The following is a 23192-nucleotide window of genomic DNA, read 5'->3' on the forward strand; positions in this document are numbered from 1 at the left end:
GGTTTCTCTGTGTAGTCCTGGCTGTCCTGGAACTCACTCTGTAGCTCAGGCTGACCTCAAACTCAGAAATCCACCTGCCTCTGCCTCCCAAGTGTTGGGATTAAAGGGTGTGCCACTACTGCCCGGCTCCCAATATTTCTTATAAGTATTAATTGGAAAGACAAATGAAGCAGAAAGGTCACATAATTTTAAAAAGACAGGAGCTGAGCATGTACCTCATGTGGGGGAATCATGTGCTTGGTTTGCATTGGGTTTGAACCCAACATGGCATACAACTGGGTCTAAGTAAAGTGCTACCAGTGCTGAGGAAGAGGAGGATGAGAAGTTCAAGGCCATATGTCTCAAAATATAAACACATATTAAAAATGCAAAAGAGAAAAAAATAAAAATAAATGTTTTAAGAAAACTTTGGGTCTTAGATTTAATAAACCAACTTTTAAAAAAGTATACGATAAAATCTGAACTCATGAGCATTCAACAATATTTATGAATGCTTTAGCTTTTGAGATAGGATAATAGCACCGGCTTCCCAGAAAAATAAAATGTCCTTGTCCTTTAGAGACAGATACACATGGCCATAGTTTCAGATGAAGTACACAGGGGGTAGGATTTGCTTCCAAATAACCCTGGTGGAGAGAAGAGGGAGAAGTTGCAAGGCGCAAAGCCAGCTGCCCCACACACGGAAACTACTGAAGACAAAGAACATGGAGACCTCCATGTTTCAAGGTCAAAGGTGGCTTCCCAGCTTCTGTCCTGCCGGACCCAATGAAGTCCCAGCTTCACACCTCTGGAGTGTCTACGCCATGATTTCTGAGATGGCCTTTTTTCTTTTTCTATGACTGTACTACATCATCTGGGTTCAAGATCAAAGGCCTCCCAGTGATGCCCGGGTGACCCTCTGTGCTCCCAGCTGCTGCCAAGTAACCTGCTTCGAGTCACCCTGTGCTTCCTATGTGCCACATATAAATGCCAGACTACAATGTCTCTACCTCACTTATGTTTTGGGCTTTATCAGGACAGTTCCATGCACATGTCTTCAATGAGTAAGATTTAATCTGAGTGTGATCGTTGCCACTGGTACTGTTTATTCCCAATTAAAAAAATTTTTACTCATTTTTCAGGGCCTGGCTTGAAGCCAGCTACCACTAAAACACCTTCTCCATCACCAATAGTCTGTGCTCACACTGTAGTGACCTCCTGAGGGCACGACGCCCACAAGATTGGGTATAAGATTTGCTGGCATGGTTACTTGCTATGGACCTTACAGATCCTGATGGGCCCCCCATTTTTTTCTGCCCATGTCTCCCCATCAAACCAGAAGCTCCCAATGGAAGGATTGAGTTCCCAGGTATTCCTAAACACCAGGCTTCATCGGACCTTATACATTCAACAAATATATGAATATTTTGAGTACTAACTAAACTATAGACTCATTTTCACCTAAGAAATAAGCATGCCACAAAGACAGACATTGGCTTCTCTGATGGATAAGGTGTTGGTTAACTTAGATTAGTTACTGGCAACAACGACAGCAAAACCTGAAGAACACACCTAGAATGTTAATCTTTCAATTTTCTCCAACAAAAATCCCTTAACAACTTCAAAGTTGCTAAAACAATATTCCTAAAGGCTTTGCTTCCTCCAAGATGATCCTCAGACCCCGTTTTATGGATCAGTAAACAGGGCTGAGCCTGGTTACTGTAGGAGCAGTGGGGACCACCTTGTCCTGGGCAGCCACCTGGGTTAATAGCAGGAAACCAAAACAGTGTGAAGTGTCCAAGCTGAGAGCATAAAGTTCTGTTCAAAGGAGAGAGCACAGGCTATTTCCAGCCAGCCCTTGTTCTTCATTCCGGATGGCTTTTTGCCAGCAATTAACAAAGTTCCTTCCTGGGTACTCCAGCCACTGGGGAGGAGCCAGACTATTAGGGGCTGGAGAAGAAGGAGCTGGAAGATTCCTGTCTCCAAGGCTCAGGAGGCAAAAACCTCCCTGATTTACTGCCCCAGTAATTCCCTTATAGTCACAAAGGGGTGGAATTCAGACAAGATTTCCCCCCTTGTCCCACCCCATCCACCCCACCCCACCAGCAGATCAAAAGCCAGCTGTGTGAAGCACCACCATAATACGAGCACTACGTGCACCAGTGAGCAAGCTCCATACACCCAGTGAGTAGGTTCCTGCAGAGACACCGAGATTCCCTCAGCTTCCTAGGCAATTTTCTAGCATTATCCATAAAGAACTGATCTCAATGAGTGCACACACCTGCCTTAGGACACACACACACACACACACACACACACACACACACACACACACGCTATGCTCTCCCCTCCTGGGAGCATTCATCCACCTTGTTTGAGAGTTTACACATATTGCAACCCACCCCAGACTGGAACTATTCATTCCTTTCTTCCCAATTCCCACTCTCTCTTTCTTCCATCCCCCAAGCCTTCCTCTGCAGTGAATGTCCCCACACCTGGCTGGGGGCCATAAGAAGGAGCCATAAGAAGCACAAGACTGGATGTTTAAAGGATTGAGACATGTGGAGAATACAGAGGAAGTTGTAAAGATTCTCAATCCATAGCCTTGTCCCAGGAATTGTCTCTTCTACCATGATGAGACCCCATGTGAAATGGACCACTGCCAAGTCTTTCATTACCCAGCTCCCCAAAGAGATGAATTGACAAATGCAAAGTCATTAGACAGAAACAAACTGCCCAAGGCCATAACATGTATATCCAAAGCCTGCATGGGTGAAGGAGGCATAGGAGGCCTTGGGGAAGTCTGTGGGTAAACAGTAAACAGAGATCTCTGGGCACTCGGCCCTACTGCCTCTTCCTTGCTACCATGCATGAAGGGAGCAAGGTACACAGCAAGAACATAATAATGTCATCTGAGCAAGAGGTCAGGCTTGGGTTGGGCAGTGGTGGCACACACCTTTAATCCCAGCACTTGAGAGGCAGAGGCAGGTGGATGTCTGAGTTCGAGGCCAGCCTGTACTACAGAGTGAGTTCCAGGACAGCCAGGGCTACACAGAGAAACCCTGTCTCGGGGGAAAAAAAAAAAGACTATTTGAAAGATGGCAGACAGGTTCCCACAGGCAGGAGGGAAAGCTGCAACCCCCAACTGAACCTTGACCACAGCAAAAGCCTGAGGGGCACAGTGAGTAAGGGAAGAACTCGGGGTTGAAAAGACTGGAACTTGGGCTCCCGGTGTCTTCTTTACTCTCATGACTTAGGGCAAGTTCATGAACAAGTCTAAGCTCTCCTACAGAACTGTGACAGACACCACCTCTCCAGGGGGAGCTGTAAAGCAAAGCAGAAGATGGCTAGAGAGCCTGGCCATCACTCAGATGTAACAGCCCAGTGGCAGGAACACAAACACACACACACATACACACAGCCTAACTCTCCTTCCTGCTGGTTGCTGAAACTATCTGGGACAGGGTTGTTTAAGCCCTTTCTGGTCCAGACAGGCACAGGTAGGTTTGAATGGCAAACTATGAAAAAATTAATACTAACTGGTAGGCTTTCTGGACGGAAGCAGAAAATCACTTTTTAAAACATATATATGTGTAGGCAAATCCATACCTGTGTGGGGATCTTAGCAGTCAGCCTCAGATGTCATTCCTAGAACTGTTCAGCTTGTTTTCTGAAATATCCTTGGGTTTTATAATTCAGCTGAAATGCTACCCAGTAAGCCCCAGTGATCTGTCTGGAGTTCTTAAAAGCATAACCATCAGACCTGACATTTTACATGACGGCTAAAGATCAAACTTGGGGCACGGCAACACTTTACTAACCAAACTATCTCCTAGTCCACGCCAGTCATAGTTTTAAAAAATTTCCATTTTCTTCCATTCCACAGAGAAATGTACCAAAAGAGAAAAAAGAGCATGTATAGAATATCGAAGTACCCCTTATCACCAGCAGCTGAGGCCCTCCCTCCCCTACCCCCCACTACATGCAGATGGAGCCACAAAGAAAAGAAGGAACTCACCGAGCAGGGCATTGTGACCATTGTCATCGGGCAAGAACCTCTTGTCCACTGCACACACCAGGAGGTGGTCCGGCAGGCTGGGAGACTTGGCACCCACCAGGAGGAAGCCTGCAGGGACTTCAATGGGCTCATTGGAAATGGAGACAAGACGTAGGTCCTTCCCAGCCTGACAGAAGCCTAGAAGGGGTAGACAGAGCTCATGTATTGTCCTGAGATCTCCCAAAGCCAAAGTCCTAGGGACAGAAGGAATGCCTAACGGCCCTTGTCTCTGAGAAATTGGGGTTTGACATTAAGTACCTCGGACACAAGACAAAACCATCAGAAAGTACAAGTTGTCTCATCTTTCACATACTATATTTTACAGGGCTGCAGAATGGGTCCATTCCGAGGAAGGGCCAGAAAAGGCCTCCTCAGCTTCCCCAGTGGGAGCTTGAGGTTTCCCATTGGCAGAAGTCTCTCCACACCTTTTGAACGTTGTATTTATAAAACTTTTAAATATATTTCCTACAAGGAAAAATAAGTTCTCAAACGTCTCCAAGGAAAGATAAAGAAGAGGAGAATGGCTGGGGTTTCTCACGTTCACTCCTGAGCCTGGCTCTAGATGAGGGTGAGCTAACTTCACAGGCTTCCTGCACTGTTAACCCCCAGAGAGATGTCAGATCCCCTCCCTATCCTGGGAGCCAACTCTGGGCCCTAGCAAGCTTCATACGCTTCTCTTTCTTTGGTGCTCCAGGCTGTCTGCACTGGCCCCTCATCAGACATTCTCTCAGCCCAGCAAGCAGCCCTCCTTTAGGGCTAAGAAGAGCTGGAGAATATGGGCTAAGGCAGTCAGGGTCTACCTTAGGGATATAGAAATCCAGTGAAAGCCACTTTAGTGACCGCCCTTCTCACCCTTTCCCTCTGGGGACACTAGATGGCCCTGTTAACAGCTGTACTGACTTCTTTGTCGCAGTAATATCAGCTGGCACTCAGAGTCAGGGTCAGGGAGAGGGTCAAGGTCAGGCATCAGTGTGCAGAGGCCATTGGCAGCTACCCTGATCGTTTTCCAGTCCCAATCTGTCACTACTCCCAGGCCATGCCTGGGTGCCCTGTTCAGTCGCCTGCAGCTCCCAGGCAACATGCCTCTCACCCCATAAGCCTTTGCACCGTGCTTCCTCTGCAGTTTCTGAGCTTCCCCAACCCACGGAAGTCTCCTGGCTAACTCTGACAGATCATCTAAAAAAAACAAAAACAAAAACAAAAACAAAACCAGAGGAAGGACCCTCTTGTACAGGGAGCTTCTCCGACACTGTCTGCCTACATCTTCAGTCCCCATGCTGCCAAGCTTACCACCCACACAGAGGGCATAAGGCATCTATCTCCCCAGATGCTGCCCCCTCTCTGAGTTCTCATCTTTAACCTCTGAACTTCCAGAATAAGGGCTCAATAAGTCAACTGCTATTTATTCTAACAGCAACGGACAAGCCTTGGTTTGTGGAGTGGTGAAGTCTAGAATGTGAACCTGCAGGACTCTCTGGGTACAGAGCATAAACTCTCACCACTACCCTGAGATGTTACCAGATCCAGCATGCTTTGCCTCTGTTCCTCATGAGCAGAACAGCCATGAAACTGCTGCCTGCCCAGATCCGAGATCATACAAATATGTTAGCTTCATAACCAAGAACTGACAAGACACGAAAGGTCATCCCAACCCCATTCCAAATCAAATAGCCTGCAAGGTCAACTTGAGGAAGGAAAATATATTCTGACTTCCAAACAACAGACCCAAAACAATGACTACTGAACCCCATGCCATTCCTACAGTTGAGACTGTCTACAGTGGCCGAGCAGCTGGGGCTGACTCTCAGCCTCCTGTAGCCTTCTATAGGAACATGAGCCCAGCTCACATCCCAGGGGATGAGGAGGGCTATGACCCAGCTACAGTTCCTGAGCAGGGGTGCAGTATCTTACCATCTGTGGTGCAACATCCTTCAGGAGGAGGGGGCAGCTGGTAGGCATTCGGGGGACTGCTGGGTTCTAACCCTCCTTCTCCATCTTCTTCTTCTTCCTCATTGTCCGCTCGGCTGCTGCCTAGATGTGGGTGACAACAGGGGTGGTTTGTAAGGAAGCTGCTGCGGGGCTTTAAAAGCCTGCTCCAGGGCCTTTCCCTCCACCTGAAGCTACATGCTCAATAAAGACCCAGGGCCTGGGAAACTGGTCAAGCAAGGAAAGGAGGCTTGTAGTGCTCTAAGAAGCCCTCAGTAAACCCTTGCTGCTCTGTAACTCGTTCATCCTTAGGAAGTTGGGCATCCTGATCTTCTGTACCAGGAGGAAAAGGCAAGGTTGTCTCGGGAAGGATGACTCCCCAAGGTGCACACAGACTCAGACTCAAGTTCATGTCTCCTCTAGCCACCACAGCTGCACGTGTCTGCCCAGGTGCATGGGAGTTGCTATGGATATGGAAGCTTGCTAAAGACTGAACACAAAGCCTCGACACCACACAGTAGGCATTCTGAAAACACTCATGTGCGGAGTATCACCACGGAACATGTAACCCGTATCACAAATAAGAAATCTGGGACTGAGAGAGAGTCGCTGATCCACAGTGGTTCAAGGACCTGTGTGGCTGAGCCTGTGTGTCTGCAGGTGTCCCTAATGTTCTTGCAAATACAAGTAGCACGGGCTGCCTCAACATTGCATAAGGGGGCTGCTGAGCTATGCATTAGTGTTCATCCAAAGGATGCATACATATATTCATCGCTGGAAATGCAAACACACACACATACACACAGGGTAGGGGTATTCCAAAACATTCTAAAATAGGGCCAGATATGCTGTTTATTTTAAGAAAGGAGGAACAGCACATGCGAAAACTGGCGGGGAAAGCTCTGGCCTTGAACACCACCCCTTGATGGGGTGAGCTTAGTGCAGCCCCTCCCGACTCCCGTCTTCCCTCATTGATCCAGCACCCAGAAAGATTCTCAGTGTAGGGGTCATGCTAAGGAAAGAGCAGCTCACTGTTCCGAGAGAGTGTCAGTCAGCCTTTCCCACAGTTGGGGAAAGCAGGAGGTTCACAAAGATGAACTTTTTCAAGGCTGCTGACACTTAGTCCTTCCGGTGTCTTTTCTCATAATGTTTTGGGTAAAAATACTTCTCATTGCGTCTTTAAACTTCAAGTACCAAACAGCACACAGATTAGCCCGTGGGAAGGGTCCTTACCAGCACCCTTAAATATGGTTGCCTCTTCTCTTTTTGTTTCCCTGTCTCTTACTGCTGGCTTGTTTTTATGTCTCCTACTGTTCTCATACTTGGCTCTAATATTCTCCCTCCCTCCAAAGGTTTTAGGTTAACAACGAAGTTATGTGTAATGGAAAAGTCTAGGTCACAGCTCTGGGAAGCCACAGTTCAGTTCTTCATTTGCTGTTGCCTGTGTGGCTACAGTTCACTCAACTTACCTCTCTGTGCAAAGCCCATTGGTTACAAGATGAGCCCTGAGGCCATCGTGAGTTGCAATAGTCTAGAAACAACAGTTCTCAACCTGCGGGTCACAACTCCCACAGGGGTTGTCTATTAGTACAACAGTATGACAGTAACAAAATCAGTTATGAAGTAGCAACGAAAATAATTTTATGGTGGCAGGTCACAACATGAGCAACTGAATTAAAGGGTCACAGAATTAGGAAGACTGAGATCCACTGTGCTAGAAAATGTGGCACCTTAGAGTGACACCAAGTTTTGTACCTATGATAACTGTACAAGATACTGGAGCCATAACTTGACTGGGGCCAAGACCTTGAGAAGGAAATAACAGCTCTCTATCATTCCTGGTGCCCTGGACCTTGTGGGTGCAGAGGACAAACACCAAGTGGTGGGAAAACTGTGGAAAGATTGCACAAGATGAACACACAGGGTGGGAGGAGAAAGCCCAATGCCCCATGTCCTCAGCATCATCCTGTGCTTAAAGTTAGCACAGTTTAGTTCCTGTACCAGGTCTGAGAGTCTCACCAGACTCCAGGCACCAGCATCCAGCACAATAGCAGATGGCACAGGTCCCATAGGGCTCTGGTCTGGGTCTGCACAGACCCAGAGTGACACAGACATCAGCCTTGGAGTGGAAATTCACACAAGATCCCCAAGAACCAAAATGAACACACCCCCTCCCCAAAGCCAGAGACGTGGATCAGCCACAGAGAAGGGCCTGGGCATTATTCTGCTGAGCCCAATGAACAGACATTCCAACACACTTAGAAGGAAACAAGAGACGAGGGTCTTAAGCCTCAGAGAGTCAAAGGGCTCAAACTGCAGGCAGGGTTAAAGGTCAAAGGTCTGCATCAGACTTTCCGGACTTTGATGGGCTCCTCAGGCAGCACAAGCCTGGAGCAGACTAAACAGACACGTTTACAGAGGTCTCCTGGCAGCGTGAGAACCTTAAAGTAGTCTTAGACAAAACCATCAGGGCTTAGTGCAGTAATAATAAAACACAAATCCAAGGACCCCATAGCGCCAGGACTACAGGCACATAAGGCCATTTACTCGGGGGTTTAGGCTCAATTCTGTTTTCATGCCTCTGAGCAGGTGGGAGTATAGGAATTGACCTGCATTCCATTCAAATAGGAAATGTGTGATGCCTAGAACTGATGCACTTATTTGTCTTGTTGGGCTTTCCCTTGAAAAGTCAGTATTGTGTAAAAGGATTTCCCCTAAAGGGGGTAGAAGGTAAGAGCCCTAATTCAAAGAACAAAGCTATAATAAGGCCCCTGCTAAATTACCCCCACAAATACATAAAATGTTACCAGGTCCCTGGGTGTTTAGTGTCCCGGCACCTTGGTCATAAGCATCATCAACAACAGTGTTGTCTAAGGAAGGCCAGCCATCAGATAAGAGACCCTGACAAGAGACAGACAGACAAAACAAGAAGGGGCCCAAAAAATGCCCTGTCTGCTACAAAGTTTATGATGCAGAAGATATGGCCCAAGCTTAGTGTTTGATTTATGGAGGCATCTAACAAACCCAAAGGTCACCATCTTCCACCGAATCCTCAGGCTGACTTTTGCAACTGGACAAACAAAATCCCAGGGGATGGTTCCAGGCTATTTTGCTGAGCAGAAAGGAAAAGCACAGAGGGGCTGGGTCAAGTCATCACCCAAACTCAAAGGCTGAGCAATCCCATTGACATCTGGCAAGGAGCTCGGGACACTCAACACCCGAGTCATCAAATTCATAAGCCTCAACACTGTCCCTCGGGGCTGGGATGAAGCTCTGAGGCAGAGCATTAACAAGCAAGTAGGAACTCCTAGGTTCTAACAGAGTCAAGGCGGGAGGGGGGGGGGGGGGGGGGGGACTGCCAGGGCTACTGGGAAATATCACACTGAACAAAGAAGAGATCCTAAGAAGAAACAACCTCCACACAACTAGAGGGGGCCAGCTAGGCCACCTAGAGAGATCTTCAGCTGCAAGAGAAAGTGACTGGGAGCCCCCAGGGGCTTTCTGCTGCTCTCTGTTGCCCAGTGAGCAGCTAGCTGTATCTCCAGACATCTTTCCTAACACTGATAGCCAGCGCTGACCAGTCAGCAATTCTGTGACCCCTCAAAATCTTCAAGTCCCCTTGGGCCCCAGCAATAGCAGTTGAACAGACTATAGATTTTAGGGCACTGCTTGAGTATTCTCGGTTATCAGCATGATTGCTGCTCTCAATTTGACACTAGCAAGGCTTGTCAACACCGTAAGTAGTTAAGGATGTCCCTGGAGATTGCATTTTACAGAAGCCTTTCATGTGGTCCAAAATGGGATCAATTAAATAGTATCTAAGGACTTCTCTACACCCTGGGAAGTCAGACTCTCCCTATGTCAGAAAACACCAGGACTCTCTGAATGACTATCAGAGAAGTTCATATCATCCTAACAGATAGCCCTGGGTGCAATCTAGTTTCTCTTAGAGTTAGACCCAGGATTGGGTCTTACGTCTTTATCTGTGCCATTTGCAAGGAGGCTCACTTTGTCCTCTCAGAAAAATAAGGGATTTCAGACATCCATGAGATCAGCACAGAGTTGCTTCAAGACAGTCAAGCCACACACAGCTCCCTAAAGCCCAACATAGTACAAACCTGACAGACATTCTTCTTTCTTGTTTAATGATATTTTTTTCACTTTAAAACCATGACCTTTTCTACTTCAAAAACTACTTACATTTGTGTGTAATTTCAAGCAAAGAGCATGAATTTATAAATTAATTAATTAATTAGTTAATTAATTCTAGACTAGTAGCTATTTCATCCTATGGATTGCTTCAGGCTTACTTACTTGACATGAAAACACACACAGTTTACCTTCCAGATAAGGGAAATTCTCAAGTCCTCCCCATACTTACAGATCATTTATTAATTTAAGTATTTGTACATGTAAAATTCATAAAGGCTTAATGTAAATTTCTTTTAAGCTTTTGTGAGGCTCTTACACCTGTTACCACACAGAGATATAACCTCTAAATGATTTTTACAAAGGTAAGAACATGAATCACAGGAGGAAAAGAAAGGAGATACAGAGCTGAGAGTCAGACGTATTAAAATCCCTTACCAACAAACCATCTCATCGGATATAAATAATGCTTTCAAGGGAGCCTAGCATACAGTGTTCTCCCTGTCTGTTTTGAGTCCAGGATTTTTCTTCTTTGTATTTTTTTTTTTTTTGCCTGAAACTTACTTTTAGACAAATAAAAATCTGTGTGCAACTTTCATTCTTTTTTTAACTAGACTCTAGATTTTCTGAATAGGGTCATTCACGTTAGCCACACATAATAAAAACCCACACACACACCGACATAAGAGATGCGTGACTCTTACCTTCTAACGATGACAACTGCTGCTCAGCCTCCAGATACAGCTGCGAGAAGATGGGCCGGGGCACCAGGGTGTTGGAGCGCAAGGAAGCCTCGATGGAGTTGTGGAGGACCTCTTCAAACCGTGTGCTCTTTAGCTGTCCAGCATAGGAATTGCCCATCTCCAGAGCACAAAGAGCACAGAGTCTTCTGTTTAAAATGACATTTCAGTTCTGCTGGGAAGGGCTGACTCCACGCAAAGCCCGACGAAGAAGCTAACAGCAGCTGCAACAGCAGCAGCAGCAGCAGCAGCAGAAGGGACAAGTAGCGGCCTCTACTCAGCCCCAGACAGGAGAGGGCGGCTCTCTGCAGCTCCTGCCAGGCAATTACAGGAAGTTATATAAGTAACAACCCCCACTGAGTCCACACTCAACAGAGCCCACTGCCTCTTAGAGTTTCCCACAAAGAAGCATTTAGGCTTTCCTGATTTTCCCAGAGATAGGATCCTGCCTCCAAGGGTCCCCCGGCAAATGAGATAACTTTTGCCAGAAATGGCTACTCATATCCATGACAACAGGAGAGCAGAAGTCCAGGTTTTAGGATTGCAGGAGACACACATGCATGCATGCATACACACACGTACACACACACAGAGACACACACACAGACACACACACACATACACAGACACACACGTACACACACAGACACACACACAGACACACACACAGACACAGACACACAGGTACACACACACAGACACACACACACACACACACATACCCGTAAAGGCAGGATTAGCAGCAGACTCTATCTCTGCTGTTTCTGGTAAAAGGCTGGCTGTTAAGATTCACCCTTTGCGAGGCATACTCATATACATAAAATTCTCTCTTTAAAGTCCAAAGGGTTCTCAGTGGTTCTCAACCTCTGGGCCACAACCCCTTTAGGGTTCAAGGGGTTGCCTAGGACCATCAGAAAAAAAATGGAGATTTACATTACAACTCATGATAGTAGCAAAATTACAGTTACAATGAAGCAACGAAATGAGTTTTATGGTTAGAGGTCATCACAACATGAGGAACTGTATTAAAGGGTCCCAACACTGGGAAGGTTGAGAACCACTGATTAAGACCGTATTTTAGCTTATTGAACGTCTCTATCATAAGGAATAATGCAGAACAATCCCAGAACCTCTGAAAAAAAAGAGGAAACCACTGATCCTTCCATCCCCCCAAGGCAATCACCCTTGCTTTATCTGTGGAAACTTCATAATTAACTCACACACTGAAACAGACAACTCATTGGCTTGTATTATAGTCTCCATTTTGTACAACTGTGTCATGATCAGTCTGGCATGTCCAGCATCCCCAAAAAGAAACGTCAGGGTTGTCACTCCCTGAGCCCTGCACCAAACAAGTTTGCTCTGTCACTGCAGATCCCCTTCCCTGTTCTGTCTACCGCACATGTATGGAAGCACTGACCAGAAAGCCTTCTGCCAACGGCTGTTTCCACAGAGACTCCAAGATACAAATGCATCATGAAAATCAGGGGGCAATGGAGAGGCACACCTTTAATCCCAGTGCTCAAGAGGCAGAGGCAGGAGGATCACTGTGAGTTTGAGACCAGCTTGGTCTACAAGGCAAGTTCCAGGACATCCAGAGCTACACAAAAAACCTCTGTCTCAAAAACAAAAAACAAACAAACAAAACCCCAAAACAACAACAAAAAAAACCCCAACAAAACAAAAACAAAAAATCCCAAATGCATGGTGGTATGAATCAACAGTGTGCTGCCACGGGGGATTTGCCTGTTTGTTTATTGGTGTTTTGTTTGCAGGCCTGGGGATGAAGCCCACATCTTCTCACCTGCTAAGGGAGAGCGAGTCCACTGAGCACCTGGACCAGCCCTGCCACGGTGCTGTGTTTTTGCAAACTTAATTCTCTTCAGAACTTTGCCTGGGAAGGAATGGGGACTATACCCACAGAGTGATCATCATATCTAATGACTTCACTTGACATGCACTGGTCTCTCATCCCCCTTACACATACTTTTAAAATCATTTTAATGGCTCATAACATCCTACTGAGAGAAAACCCAGGCACTTTCCCAAACACTTCTCTGATTTGTACTAATGGTTAAATGTCTACTGTTGATCCAAGGGCAAGCACTCAGTATCCTATACACTCCTGGTGGTTTCCAGTCTTTGGCTCTGACATCAGTGTTAGTATTGGGTTTATATTTCTTCCTTCCTGCTCCCTTTTAGTCTCATCTGTTGAATTCCTTCCAACACCTAGAAAATAACTACTTGTTCATGTGACTTCAGCAATAGGGACATGTAAGGTCACCATGTCCTCTGACCACTTCCTTGCTATGGCATGTAAGTTAACCATAGAGCCAGCCAATCAATCTCTTCTCTCTGTCTCCCTTCCTACACACACACACACACACACACACACACACACACACACACACACACACAAGCACACTCACACATCTACACATACAATGATATAGGGTTTCGAGTAGCCCAGTCTCCCCTCAAGCTCGCTAAACAACCAAGGACAACCTTGAACTCTTGGTCCCCCTGCCTCCACTTTCTGACTGCTGAGACAGCAGATGTGTACCACCATGCCTAGCTTTTCATTTCTTTCTGGGCAGCTTATGTCCTCCATTTTGGTTCCCTCTGTCCAATACTTATCAAAGAGAGTTTAATTTCTAAATAATCAAGATGGGGGAGGTCTTAGACCGCTAATTAAATTATAACTAAAGCTAGTCTTTAGATGTTCTACTTAATTAAATGCTTTACTTTCTTAAAGGTCTCTTTCTGACTGACGCCTGAGGGACCTTACAAGAATACTACATACAGAAGAGAATGCACAAACCCTGTCCGTGTGTGAGAGCTATGGGAAGCAGGCCAAATTACCCGTTTCTTGTATGTCCTGGCTTGCTTCTCTAGTACAGTGTCAAACTTTAAAATAACCTAAGACACACAGAATAACGTAACAGCGGATGTTAAAAACGGCAGCCCAGATCAAAGTTCCTAGTTTCTGTCTATAACACACTCATACATAATACACACTTCAGTTGGGAGCTCAGTTTCACCACCCAGCAAAATCTGGCCTATCACATTCTGCCTTAAGCTATGTGCTGTAAAGTCTCCTGTTCCTTGCTCCATGTCACTGTGGGACTGAAGATGCTCTCCTTCCCTAACGGGGAAATGAATGGCATGGTCTGTGGATTTCCTGCCTCTATTGCAGGGGGCAACAGCCCTCCCCTTGCAGCTGAGTCAAGGGACCCTCTCTATTAACCTCTTCCTGCCTGTGGCAACAATTACTGTCCACAGGCCCTCCGCCAGCTCTCATACAGCCAGGAAATGACCTAAGAATAGTTCAGGAATTCACCCCAACAAAAAGAGAAAACGCCCCAGAGTGGAGAGCCAGAGACACTCTGGCAGATGATTGGAAGGGGTCCTGGCCTCCTGTCCACAGGCTGCTTTGCTTTGCTGTTGTCTTGTTTATCCATCTTATACTCAAAATATTCATGAAGGAGTCAGCCATCTTTGATGGGGGTTTAGGGTGGGGTGTATGGTTCTGAATTTAGAGTCAGGAACACACTGGGGGGGGGCTTGTATAGTTCTCAGTTCCAGGTGGTCTACCTAAGCTGCCACCATTAATAACATCACAAATCTTCCTGCTTACAAGGATGCTTACATGGCATCCTTGTCTGAACAACGCCAGGCATGCAGGAGTTGTCTTCTGTTAACACAAGGACACACAAAGCATTGCAAACTGCACCTACTGACAACCCTATCTGTTTGCCTGGTGCTAGGGGGAGAGCGCATCAACTAAGTACTCAGAGCCTCTGCAGCCCATGCCAATTGATACCTAAGGCAAAGAGAGCAGTAAAGGGGAACAGATAACAGCCATCCTTGGCGGAGGGGGGAAGCAGAGGGAGTGGTCTCCAGGCTTCTTCTCTACTTCCCAGGAGTGGTGGCCCCGGAACAGTTATTTTGTCTCCTTAAAATTAACACTCTGTGTTTTACCAACTATAAATTAATACTGGAGGAGTAAGGGCTGAGGGAGTCCTTGTTGAAAGAATTGAAATGGGAGGGGGGAAAGGGTGCCTGTGGCAAAGAGCAACAGTTAAGTTCTCATACTCAGGAAATGGTAACTTTGGGAAGGGAGAGACTAGGTGAATATAAACAAGATATATTGTATATATGTTTGCAATTGTCAAACGGCATATTAGAATTTTCTTTCTAAAATAAAACTTTGCCCTGTTCTAAACAATTAGCATAGAAGGAATGTTTTACTGAGTGGGAGAGCAGACATGACAGCAAATTTCAAGACAGGCATGCATAAATCAAAGTTTCCTATTCTCAGTCCATTGAAATGTTTACTCCTTGAACTATGTAACCTTCATGGTATTTAGCAGAGACACAGGACACTGGAGAGTAAGGTAAACATTATCTATCCACAGCACAGAATTCTGATCCGTACTGGTTTTCAGCATGCAGAGCAAACTAATTTGGAACATCTAGATTCACAACTCAAAAAACAATGAATCTATCTGACCCATGATGTATAAATAAAACTAACCAGCTGCCTTTGCTACACAACAAAAATAAAATACAAAAATGTTCTCAGGGAATCAGCGAGATAGCTCAGTGGGTAAGGGTGATTGCCACCAAGCCCTAAAGGCTTGAGTTTGACTCCCAAGACGCACATGGTGGAAAGAAAGAACCAGCTCTCTCAAGGTATCCTGTGACAGCTCTAAACACATGCACAGGTACACGTAAACGCCTTCTTAAAAAGGTTTTAACCTTCTCAAGGAAGGTTGTAAATTCCTCTGCTTTTTAAATGTCTGATAGGGTCAAGGACTAAGTGGTCCTTCCCTTAAGTCACATTCCTCAGGAATACAGTCACTGGCACACTGTCTCCACTCAAGCAAATACCTCATACCCACGCCTGTGCAGGTGCACACACACACACACACACACACACACACACGCACACAAAGCAGGAGGAGGACTTGGGAAAAAGAAACAATTTAGTGGAAGGAGAAGGTAAGAGAAGATAATGGGGGGATTTGATCAAAGAACATTATATGTGTGTGTATAATGAAGTTATATCATATATATACATATATACAATTATAAAAAAATATATCTCAATTTTGGACCAAGTGTAGGCGGGTTATGCTTTTGACCCTAGCACTTTGGAGGTAGAGGCAGGAAGATCACTGAGAGTGATAGAGATATATATAGGCATATAAATAGCTATCTATAACTCTATTTCTAGGAGATCTAATATCTTCTTCTTGCCTCTTCAGACACCAGGTACATATGTGGTGTACAAAAAGGCAGGCAAAACATTCACACCAAATAAAATTCAATAAAATGAATTTAAAAAGAAAAAAGAAAAAGGGAATTTTATCTTACAACCCTAAGCAAACACTGAAGTTTTAATATCTCCAAGCGATAGCAAGAGAAAATATACACCACTCCCTATCTGCAAGCATTTCTGACATCACAGCAATAAGGACACCCTGGTAGATAAGACTGGAGAAGGAGCATTAGGGAGGTTATGAAATGTCATGGCTCTTTTTGTTTTCCCTACTGGACCACAACCAAGCAGTGTGGGCACTTTCCACATGCCTTGGTTATATTCTGCCTTATAGACAGGTCATGGCCAGGACATCTCACCTGCCAGCTAAGGAAGCATTGAACTGGCCTGCGATGAAAAGCAGCCTAGTTGGAATCCTTCACTTTACCATGAGAACCAAAGGCCCAGACATGTGAACCTAGTGTAAAATCCAACACTAGTAATTAAAAACTGCTCAACAGGGTAGCCCACGTGGCTCAGCAGCCTGATAACCTGAGTTGGAGCTGTACAACACACATGGTGGAAGTAGAGTTCCCATAAATTGTCCTCTGACTTCTCCATGAGTACCATGATGCATGTGTATGTACATGTGCATACACACATACACATGCACGCATGCAGGCACACACATACACACACACACACACACACAAAGAGAGAGAGAGAGAGAGAGAGAGAGAGAGAGAGAGAGAGAGAGAGAGAGAGAGAGAGAATAAATGCAACTTGCAATTTCTAAACAGTGTGTCATGGATGAAAGTCAATGCCAGCCAAAGGCTTCCTTAAGCTGGGTTCCTTTCCTGCCTGACCTCTGAACACACAGCATTGTTAGTCTCCTGCAATCATAGATGCAAGGTTGCAAAGAGCCTCTGAAGTCCCTCACTGGCCTGACACTGCACACATGCCAGAGCTGAGAGCAGCTCCTCCCAGTACTCTTGACCCTCAGAACCTGAGGCCTCTGCCAGGCAGTGCCTCCAACAGGCAGAGTGGGAGCCACATCAGAATGCAGTCCTTATCCGTTCACAGAAGCTGGGGCAAAGTAAAGAACTTTCCTCCAAGGCTCAGCTCAAAAGTGAGAGCTTAGACAGGACCATGAAAGAGTGTGAAAGAGATAGTCTCTGGAAGTGTTTGGCACAGAACCAGTAGCATGGTTAATCATTCGTCTCTAGCTAAATCAGAGCACACACTCATTGAAAGGATTAGAATTTTTAGGTCATATGTGGTAAATGACAACCAGTACAGCAGTCCATATGTGATATATGGGAGAAAAAAAGGTGCAGGGCGTCACAATGGCTATTGGGAAATTCTTTACCCTCAAAGCTCAAAACAAAAGAGATAACCAAAGGACAGAGAACAAAACTGCAGAGAAAATAAAATCCACCACAATTAGGATTCTCACTGGGACATTGTACTCACAAGACAAGAACAGAATGTTACAAAACAAGAACATGCAGGAAACAAGAGTGAACTCCTCTAAGCTGTCTAAATATCGGAAATGTAAGCTTCAGTGGGAGAGCCTAAGAGCAAAGTTGAAGTTAAAGAATCAAAGGATAGGGCTGGAGAGATGGCTCAGCGGCTAAGAGCACTGACTGCTCTTCCAAAGGTCCTGAGCTCAAATCCCAGCAACCATATGGTGGCTTACAACCATCCGGGTTGCGATCTGACGCCCTCTTCTGGTGTATCAGATAAGACTCTCATCTGAAGATACAGTGATCTTAGATATAATAATAAATCTTTAGGCTGGAGTGAGGGGGAAGTCAACCAGAGCAAGCAGAGGTCCTGAATTCAAATTTCCATCAACCACATGAAGGCTCACACCCATCAGTACAGCTACAATGTACTCATATACATAAAATAAATCTTTTAAAAACAAAAAGAATCAAAGCATAGAAAAGATAAGAACACTTGAATTATTTAATTTTATACTCAGACAATTATAATAGTAAGCTAACTTTCTTTAGTAGTTAAGCAAGTTGTTGTCCTGTCATATTAGTTTCAAGATAAGAAGAAGAAAAAAAAAAAAAAAAAGCTAAGTCTGGCCCCAATTACTCTAAAACATCTCACAAAATCGCTGAGAATATTTATATAGTTAATCAACTTTCTCCCCCCTTCAAGAAAGATGGTGAAGACCTTGGCTAAGAAAGGTCCTGGCAGGCTCTAATACCAAAGGAAAGAGTTTTCATGGTTTCTTTTCTTTTTCTCTTGAGAGGGAGTAGTTCAAGACAGGGTTTCACTGTGTAGCCCTGGCTGTCTTGGAACTTACTCTGTAGACCAGGCTTGTCTTGAACTCAAAGAGATCCTCCTGCCTCTGCCTCCCAAGCCTGGGCTTAAAGGCATGAGCCACCACTGCCTAGCTTCATGTTCTTTTAATATATTTATCCTGTTGACATGCTAGAAGATACTCTTTAAGGTTAGAGGGGAAAGAAAGAAAATTTAAGACTAATCCATGAGCTTCCTGGGAGTTTCAGGAAGAGGAAGACAGCCAAGAGAGTAATGGTACACAAGAAATTACAGAGAACTTACCAGAACTGAAGGATAGAAGAGTCTAGCGCAAAAGGAACCTATGAGCACCAAGTACAATAACAAAAAGGAAAAGACATGGACTGAGGTGTGTGGCCACAAGGAATTAGGTTGCCAACAAGGAAAAAAGAAAATAAAATCAAATTCTAGATTTGAAATGACCACAGTGGCTCTGATTTCCCAAGAACACCGCCAGACATTTGAAATAATAACATAATGCCTTGGAATTCCAAGGGAAACTTTTCTATCCATAATTTTATACCCAATCAAGATCATGATCCAAAGAAATGATAGAGTACATTTTTGGAAAGTCAAGGTCTCTAGAAGCTACTAGGAAATGAAGACCACTAGCAAAGGTTTAGGTTTAGGGTTAGGGTTAGGGTTAGGGTTAGGGTTAGGGTTAGGGTTGGGTTAGGGTTAGGGTTAGTGTTAGGGTTAGGGAACCCAACACAGGAGACAGTAAAAGGGCTGGAGTGTTGGTAGATTCATTACAATTTGAAGCCTAGAAAAGAACCAGTTAGTACCTGCAGGAAAAAAGATATACAACATGGGAGTGTTTGTTTTCACAGACTGTAAGTACACAGGGCAGATCGACTTTCCTGGTTTGAAAGAAGAGGGAAGGGAGGAAGTATGTGCCTGCCTTGTACACGTGCGAATCTAGGGATGCATGCTTATCATTGGATGTTGGATGTGTGTGCTCAAGTGCACGCACACATGTTGATGCATATGTATTTGATAGGGTGGTTGGATATGTGTGTTTTTTCAGGGTGTGTGTAAAGAAAAATATATAGCTACAGAATACTTAAGAAAGCTAAATTCTCACATTTCACAGAAAGAATGAAAAGTTGGTCTAGAAACAAATGAAACATTGCAGCACAAGGCATTATTTGAAAACAAAAAAGTAAATCTTCCCTGAAGAGAAGAAACTGTTGCCCTTGGGCCAGCGAGATGGCTCAGCAATTAAAAGTGTTTCCACACAAGCCGGATGATCTGAGTTTGGTCCCTAGAACTTAACATGGTGGAAGGAGAGAACCTACTCCCACAATCTATTCTTAGGCCTACATACACACACACACACACACACACACACACACACACACACACACACACACAGAGCGACACAGCTCCTCTGGGAAAAGTATCTCTGACTAACTGAAACAGCAAATAGAAGCATCTTAGGCACACTTGTGCTCATGGTTAAACCTATGCATAACCATCACTGCCAGGACCTTTTCTAGGAGTGACATGGCATTGCCCAATTTCATAGAAGGCTATGACAACTTCTGGCAACACTAAACTCAGCCCGTGGACTGTGTGCAGCCATAGATGGCTATGAATGTGACCTAGCACAAAATTGTAGACCTACTTAAAACATTATGAGAGACTTTTGTCATCTTTTCTGTAACTCAGTTCTTAGGCTCTTCAGCACAGAATGTGTAGATGAGAACATCATGTCAAATGTCAACATCAAAAGGTGGGAAGATATATAGTAGGATACTGGCCTAAAGAACCTAAGCATGCACACTTCAAAGCTTAGTGTCCTCTGGGTGGGTTACCTCTTTGTCATAATGAGAGTCAAGAGGCCAGGCAGTGGTGGCGCACGCCTTTAATCCCAGCACTTGGGAGGCAGAGGCAGGTGGATTTCGGAGTTCGAGGCCAGCCTGGTCTACAGAGTGAGTTCCAGGACAGCCAGGGCTATACAGAGAAACCCTGTCTCAAAAACAAACAAAAAAACAGACAATGAGAGTCAAGATATCCTGCAAGTATTCAGAGAATAAGGCTCTACCTGTACTGCTGGGACCTCCAGACAGAGGCCACATATTCCCCATTGCAGAGCCTGTCCATCACAGCAATAAACCCCAAAGAACATACAGAAACACAAGCCTTCAGTTTAGCTAGTTTACCTACTCACTTCCATCACTTTTCAGTACCTATTTTTTAATATTTTGGATATGCAATGCATGCTTGTGTGTCCCTGTATAGGGGTTAGAAGTCCTGTTGAGTGTCTTCTTCTGTCACTCTCCACGTGCTCAACATCTCTGTGAAGGTCAGCATCTACACTTGATCAACAGGCTAGCAGGCTATATGAATCCTCTTGGCTCGGCCTCCCCAGCGCTTAGATTGCAGACAATGCCATAATACCCAGCTTTTTCAGTGGGTCCCTAGGATGCGAACCCAGACCCTCATGCTTGCACAGCAAGCACTTTATCAACTGAGTCACCTCCCCACCCATAATTTATGTTTTCTAATATAAATAATACTTAATGACACTCTAATCCATGTGTTAAATTTATAAATCAGTAGATATGCCATATATATACATATGAATATATACCTACATTTGTTCTCATTAGGTCCCATGGTGCTAGGCTGCTGAAGACCTTAAACACTAACTGTTCAGAAGAGGCAGGAGTGAGGGGAGGTGACAGAGAGCTCTGGAAGATAGAGTGTGGGGTTGATAACATTCAGATGCAACCCACGTCAGATGAGCACAGCTGGGCTATAACTTAGGTCCTCAGGATGTCCCTAGGATGATGCTCTGTTACAATCTAATTAGTCTTCTGGCTGACTTTTCTCTCTCCCCACATACACCCCTGGGTAGTACCTGAAGACCTTATTGCTCTTTGCTCCAATCACAGTTGGAAGGACTTTTCCTGAGCATCAGGGAACAAGGTATGCGTTCCTCCCTCCAGAGCACATGCAGCACTTCTCAGTCACTGTTTCTGGGTATGATCCTCTTTCAGCTAAGTCTTCATCCAAAAATCACCACCAGTTTTTCTCCTCTCCTCCCCAACCCCCAGTAAGCTGCCTGCATCTCCACACAGGCCTGGATCTATTCTCCAAATGTCATCTACGGCTACCAGCTCCCCTAAAGAACAGAGGCAGACTGCAGCCAAGAAGTTTACTCAAACACTTCCTGTCCCCATCTCCCTCAGCACCTGAAATAGTTTTCTATGGAGGAAGGTTCTCTCTCCACCACCCAGACCACCCTAGGCTTCTAGAGATGGCACAGCTTGCCTTAAGAGTCTCAAAAGTCCAAGTTCAGATAGCTGGTGTTCTCAAGCCACAGATGGCTTCTGGCTTGGCCTGGCCTGCTCCCTCCCCACCCCATCTGCTCTGTTCCTGTGAGAAGCAAAGATCATTCTCCCAGTTTGACACAACAGCCCAGTGATTCCAGGATCTAAGCCTGGTTCACGGTGGAAGCGTCTCATTCCCGCCTTAACCTAAGAGAACATGGATAGGTTGCAATCCTGTTCCAAGACATTCCTCAGTTACGCAGGCTATACAAGTAGTCGGTGTGAGCATCAATGGTGTATGTTACCTTGGTAATGGATGGGCAGAGGTCCTCCCAGAGAGAAAGGGAAAGGGGAACAGAAAATTCTCTCTCAGGTTAACCAGGCCTCCTGACACAATTCCAGCGTTCTGAAAGAGCCCTGTGGAGCCACCAAGGTGTAGGGAAGCCAAGTGAGGTTGCATAGAGAAATGAGGGAGAGTGCGGAGAACATAAAGACTTCACCCTGTGTAAGATCACAGAGGGGTTTCAGCTGGCTCAGAAAACAGTGAGAAGCCAACAGTGGTCTCAGCAATGCAGAAAATATGGAGAAGTAGAGCGAGACTGGCGTGCATGACAGCAGCAAAACAGGCCTTCCTAACCCTCCAAGTCCTCACCCAGGACTAAAATATTCCCTGCATGAGGCATCATGGGACCCAGTCCTGCATATCCCCACCATTGTCCAATCGCCCCTTTACCTTGAGAAGAAAGGCCAGGCTCCAAGGCCAGAGCCTATGCATGGCTCCCCACTGGCCTCCCTTCTCAACCTTCTGCATGCCCTGCCTGTTCTGAATGCATCCCAAATCATCCGCAGGCCTCCCTGAGTTATAGCTTTTTCTGGAGATACTTCCCTCAGAATCTATCTAAACTTGCCTTCCAGAACCATACATGAGGAGAACAAGAGACAGCCACAGGGCCACAGACCACCCAAAGTCTCAGTAGAGACCCCATACTCTACCCACCATTAACTCAGACTCTATGTTCCAACTTTTGAACAAATTCCAAATAGAAGGATCCTCCAGACAATAGACAAAGGAGGGCTTTGAATCCCAAGAGCTCAAAGTTTGTCAATCCATACGTGTATAAGTTTGTGTGTGCATAAATGCCTGCCCGCTTATGTACACGCCACAGTGTGCATGTGGAGGCCAGAGGACAACCTGCAGGGGCCAGCTCTCTCCTCCACCATGTGGGCCTGGGGGATGGAACTCAAGTTGGAAGCCTCGCAAACGCCTCCACCCTCTGAGCCATCTTGCCTACTGGAGAGCCAAGTTTTGAAGAATAGAATGGAACAAAGCAATTCCCTCTGAGGATGACATGCTCATCCCTCCCAGTCATTCCCAGCAGGCTTAGTGGCTCCAGTGCTATAGCAGTAGCAAGTCCTGAATATATGATATGGCAATAAAGGCCCTAAACTGCAGAATTGCATCCCATAAACTCTTTGGCGGCCCT

At 45.5% G+C, this 23192-nt stretch overlaps 1 protein-coding gene across 10 annotated transcripts in view; it reads right to left on the reverse strand.

The window, feature by feature from the left end:
• Greb1 (growth regulating estrogen receptor binding 1) overlaps nt 1-23192 on the reverse strand; it is a 137634-nt gene that overhangs the window by 59802 nt on the left and 54640 nt on the right. For 9 of the 10 annotated variants that reach the window (XM_031355596.1, XM_031355597.1, XM_031355595.1 and 6 more), the window contains exons 3-5: nt 10816-11165; nt 5948-6067; nt 3998-4174 (exon numbers count right to left, since the gene is read on the reverse strand). In XM_031355596.1, the coding sequence (XP_031211456.1) occupies nt 3998-4174; nt 5948-6067; nt 10816-10972 (454 nt within the window). In that variant the 5' untranslated portion in view covers nt 10973-11165. Of the gene's footprint in view, nt 1-3997; nt 4175-5947; nt 6068-10815; nt 11486-23192 lie in introns of those variants that run through there. The other variant, XM_031355594.1, reaches the window with a different exon arrangement.

The sequence above is a fragment of the Mastomys coucha genome, unplaced genomic scaffold, assembly GCF_008632895.1.
Source record: "Mastomys coucha isolate ucsf_1 unplaced genomic scaffold, UCSF_Mcou_1 pScaffold6, whole genome shotgun sequence".
NCBI classification, from domain to species: Eukaryota; Metazoa; Chordata; class Mammalia; order Rodentia; family Muridae; genus Mastomys; species Mastomys coucha.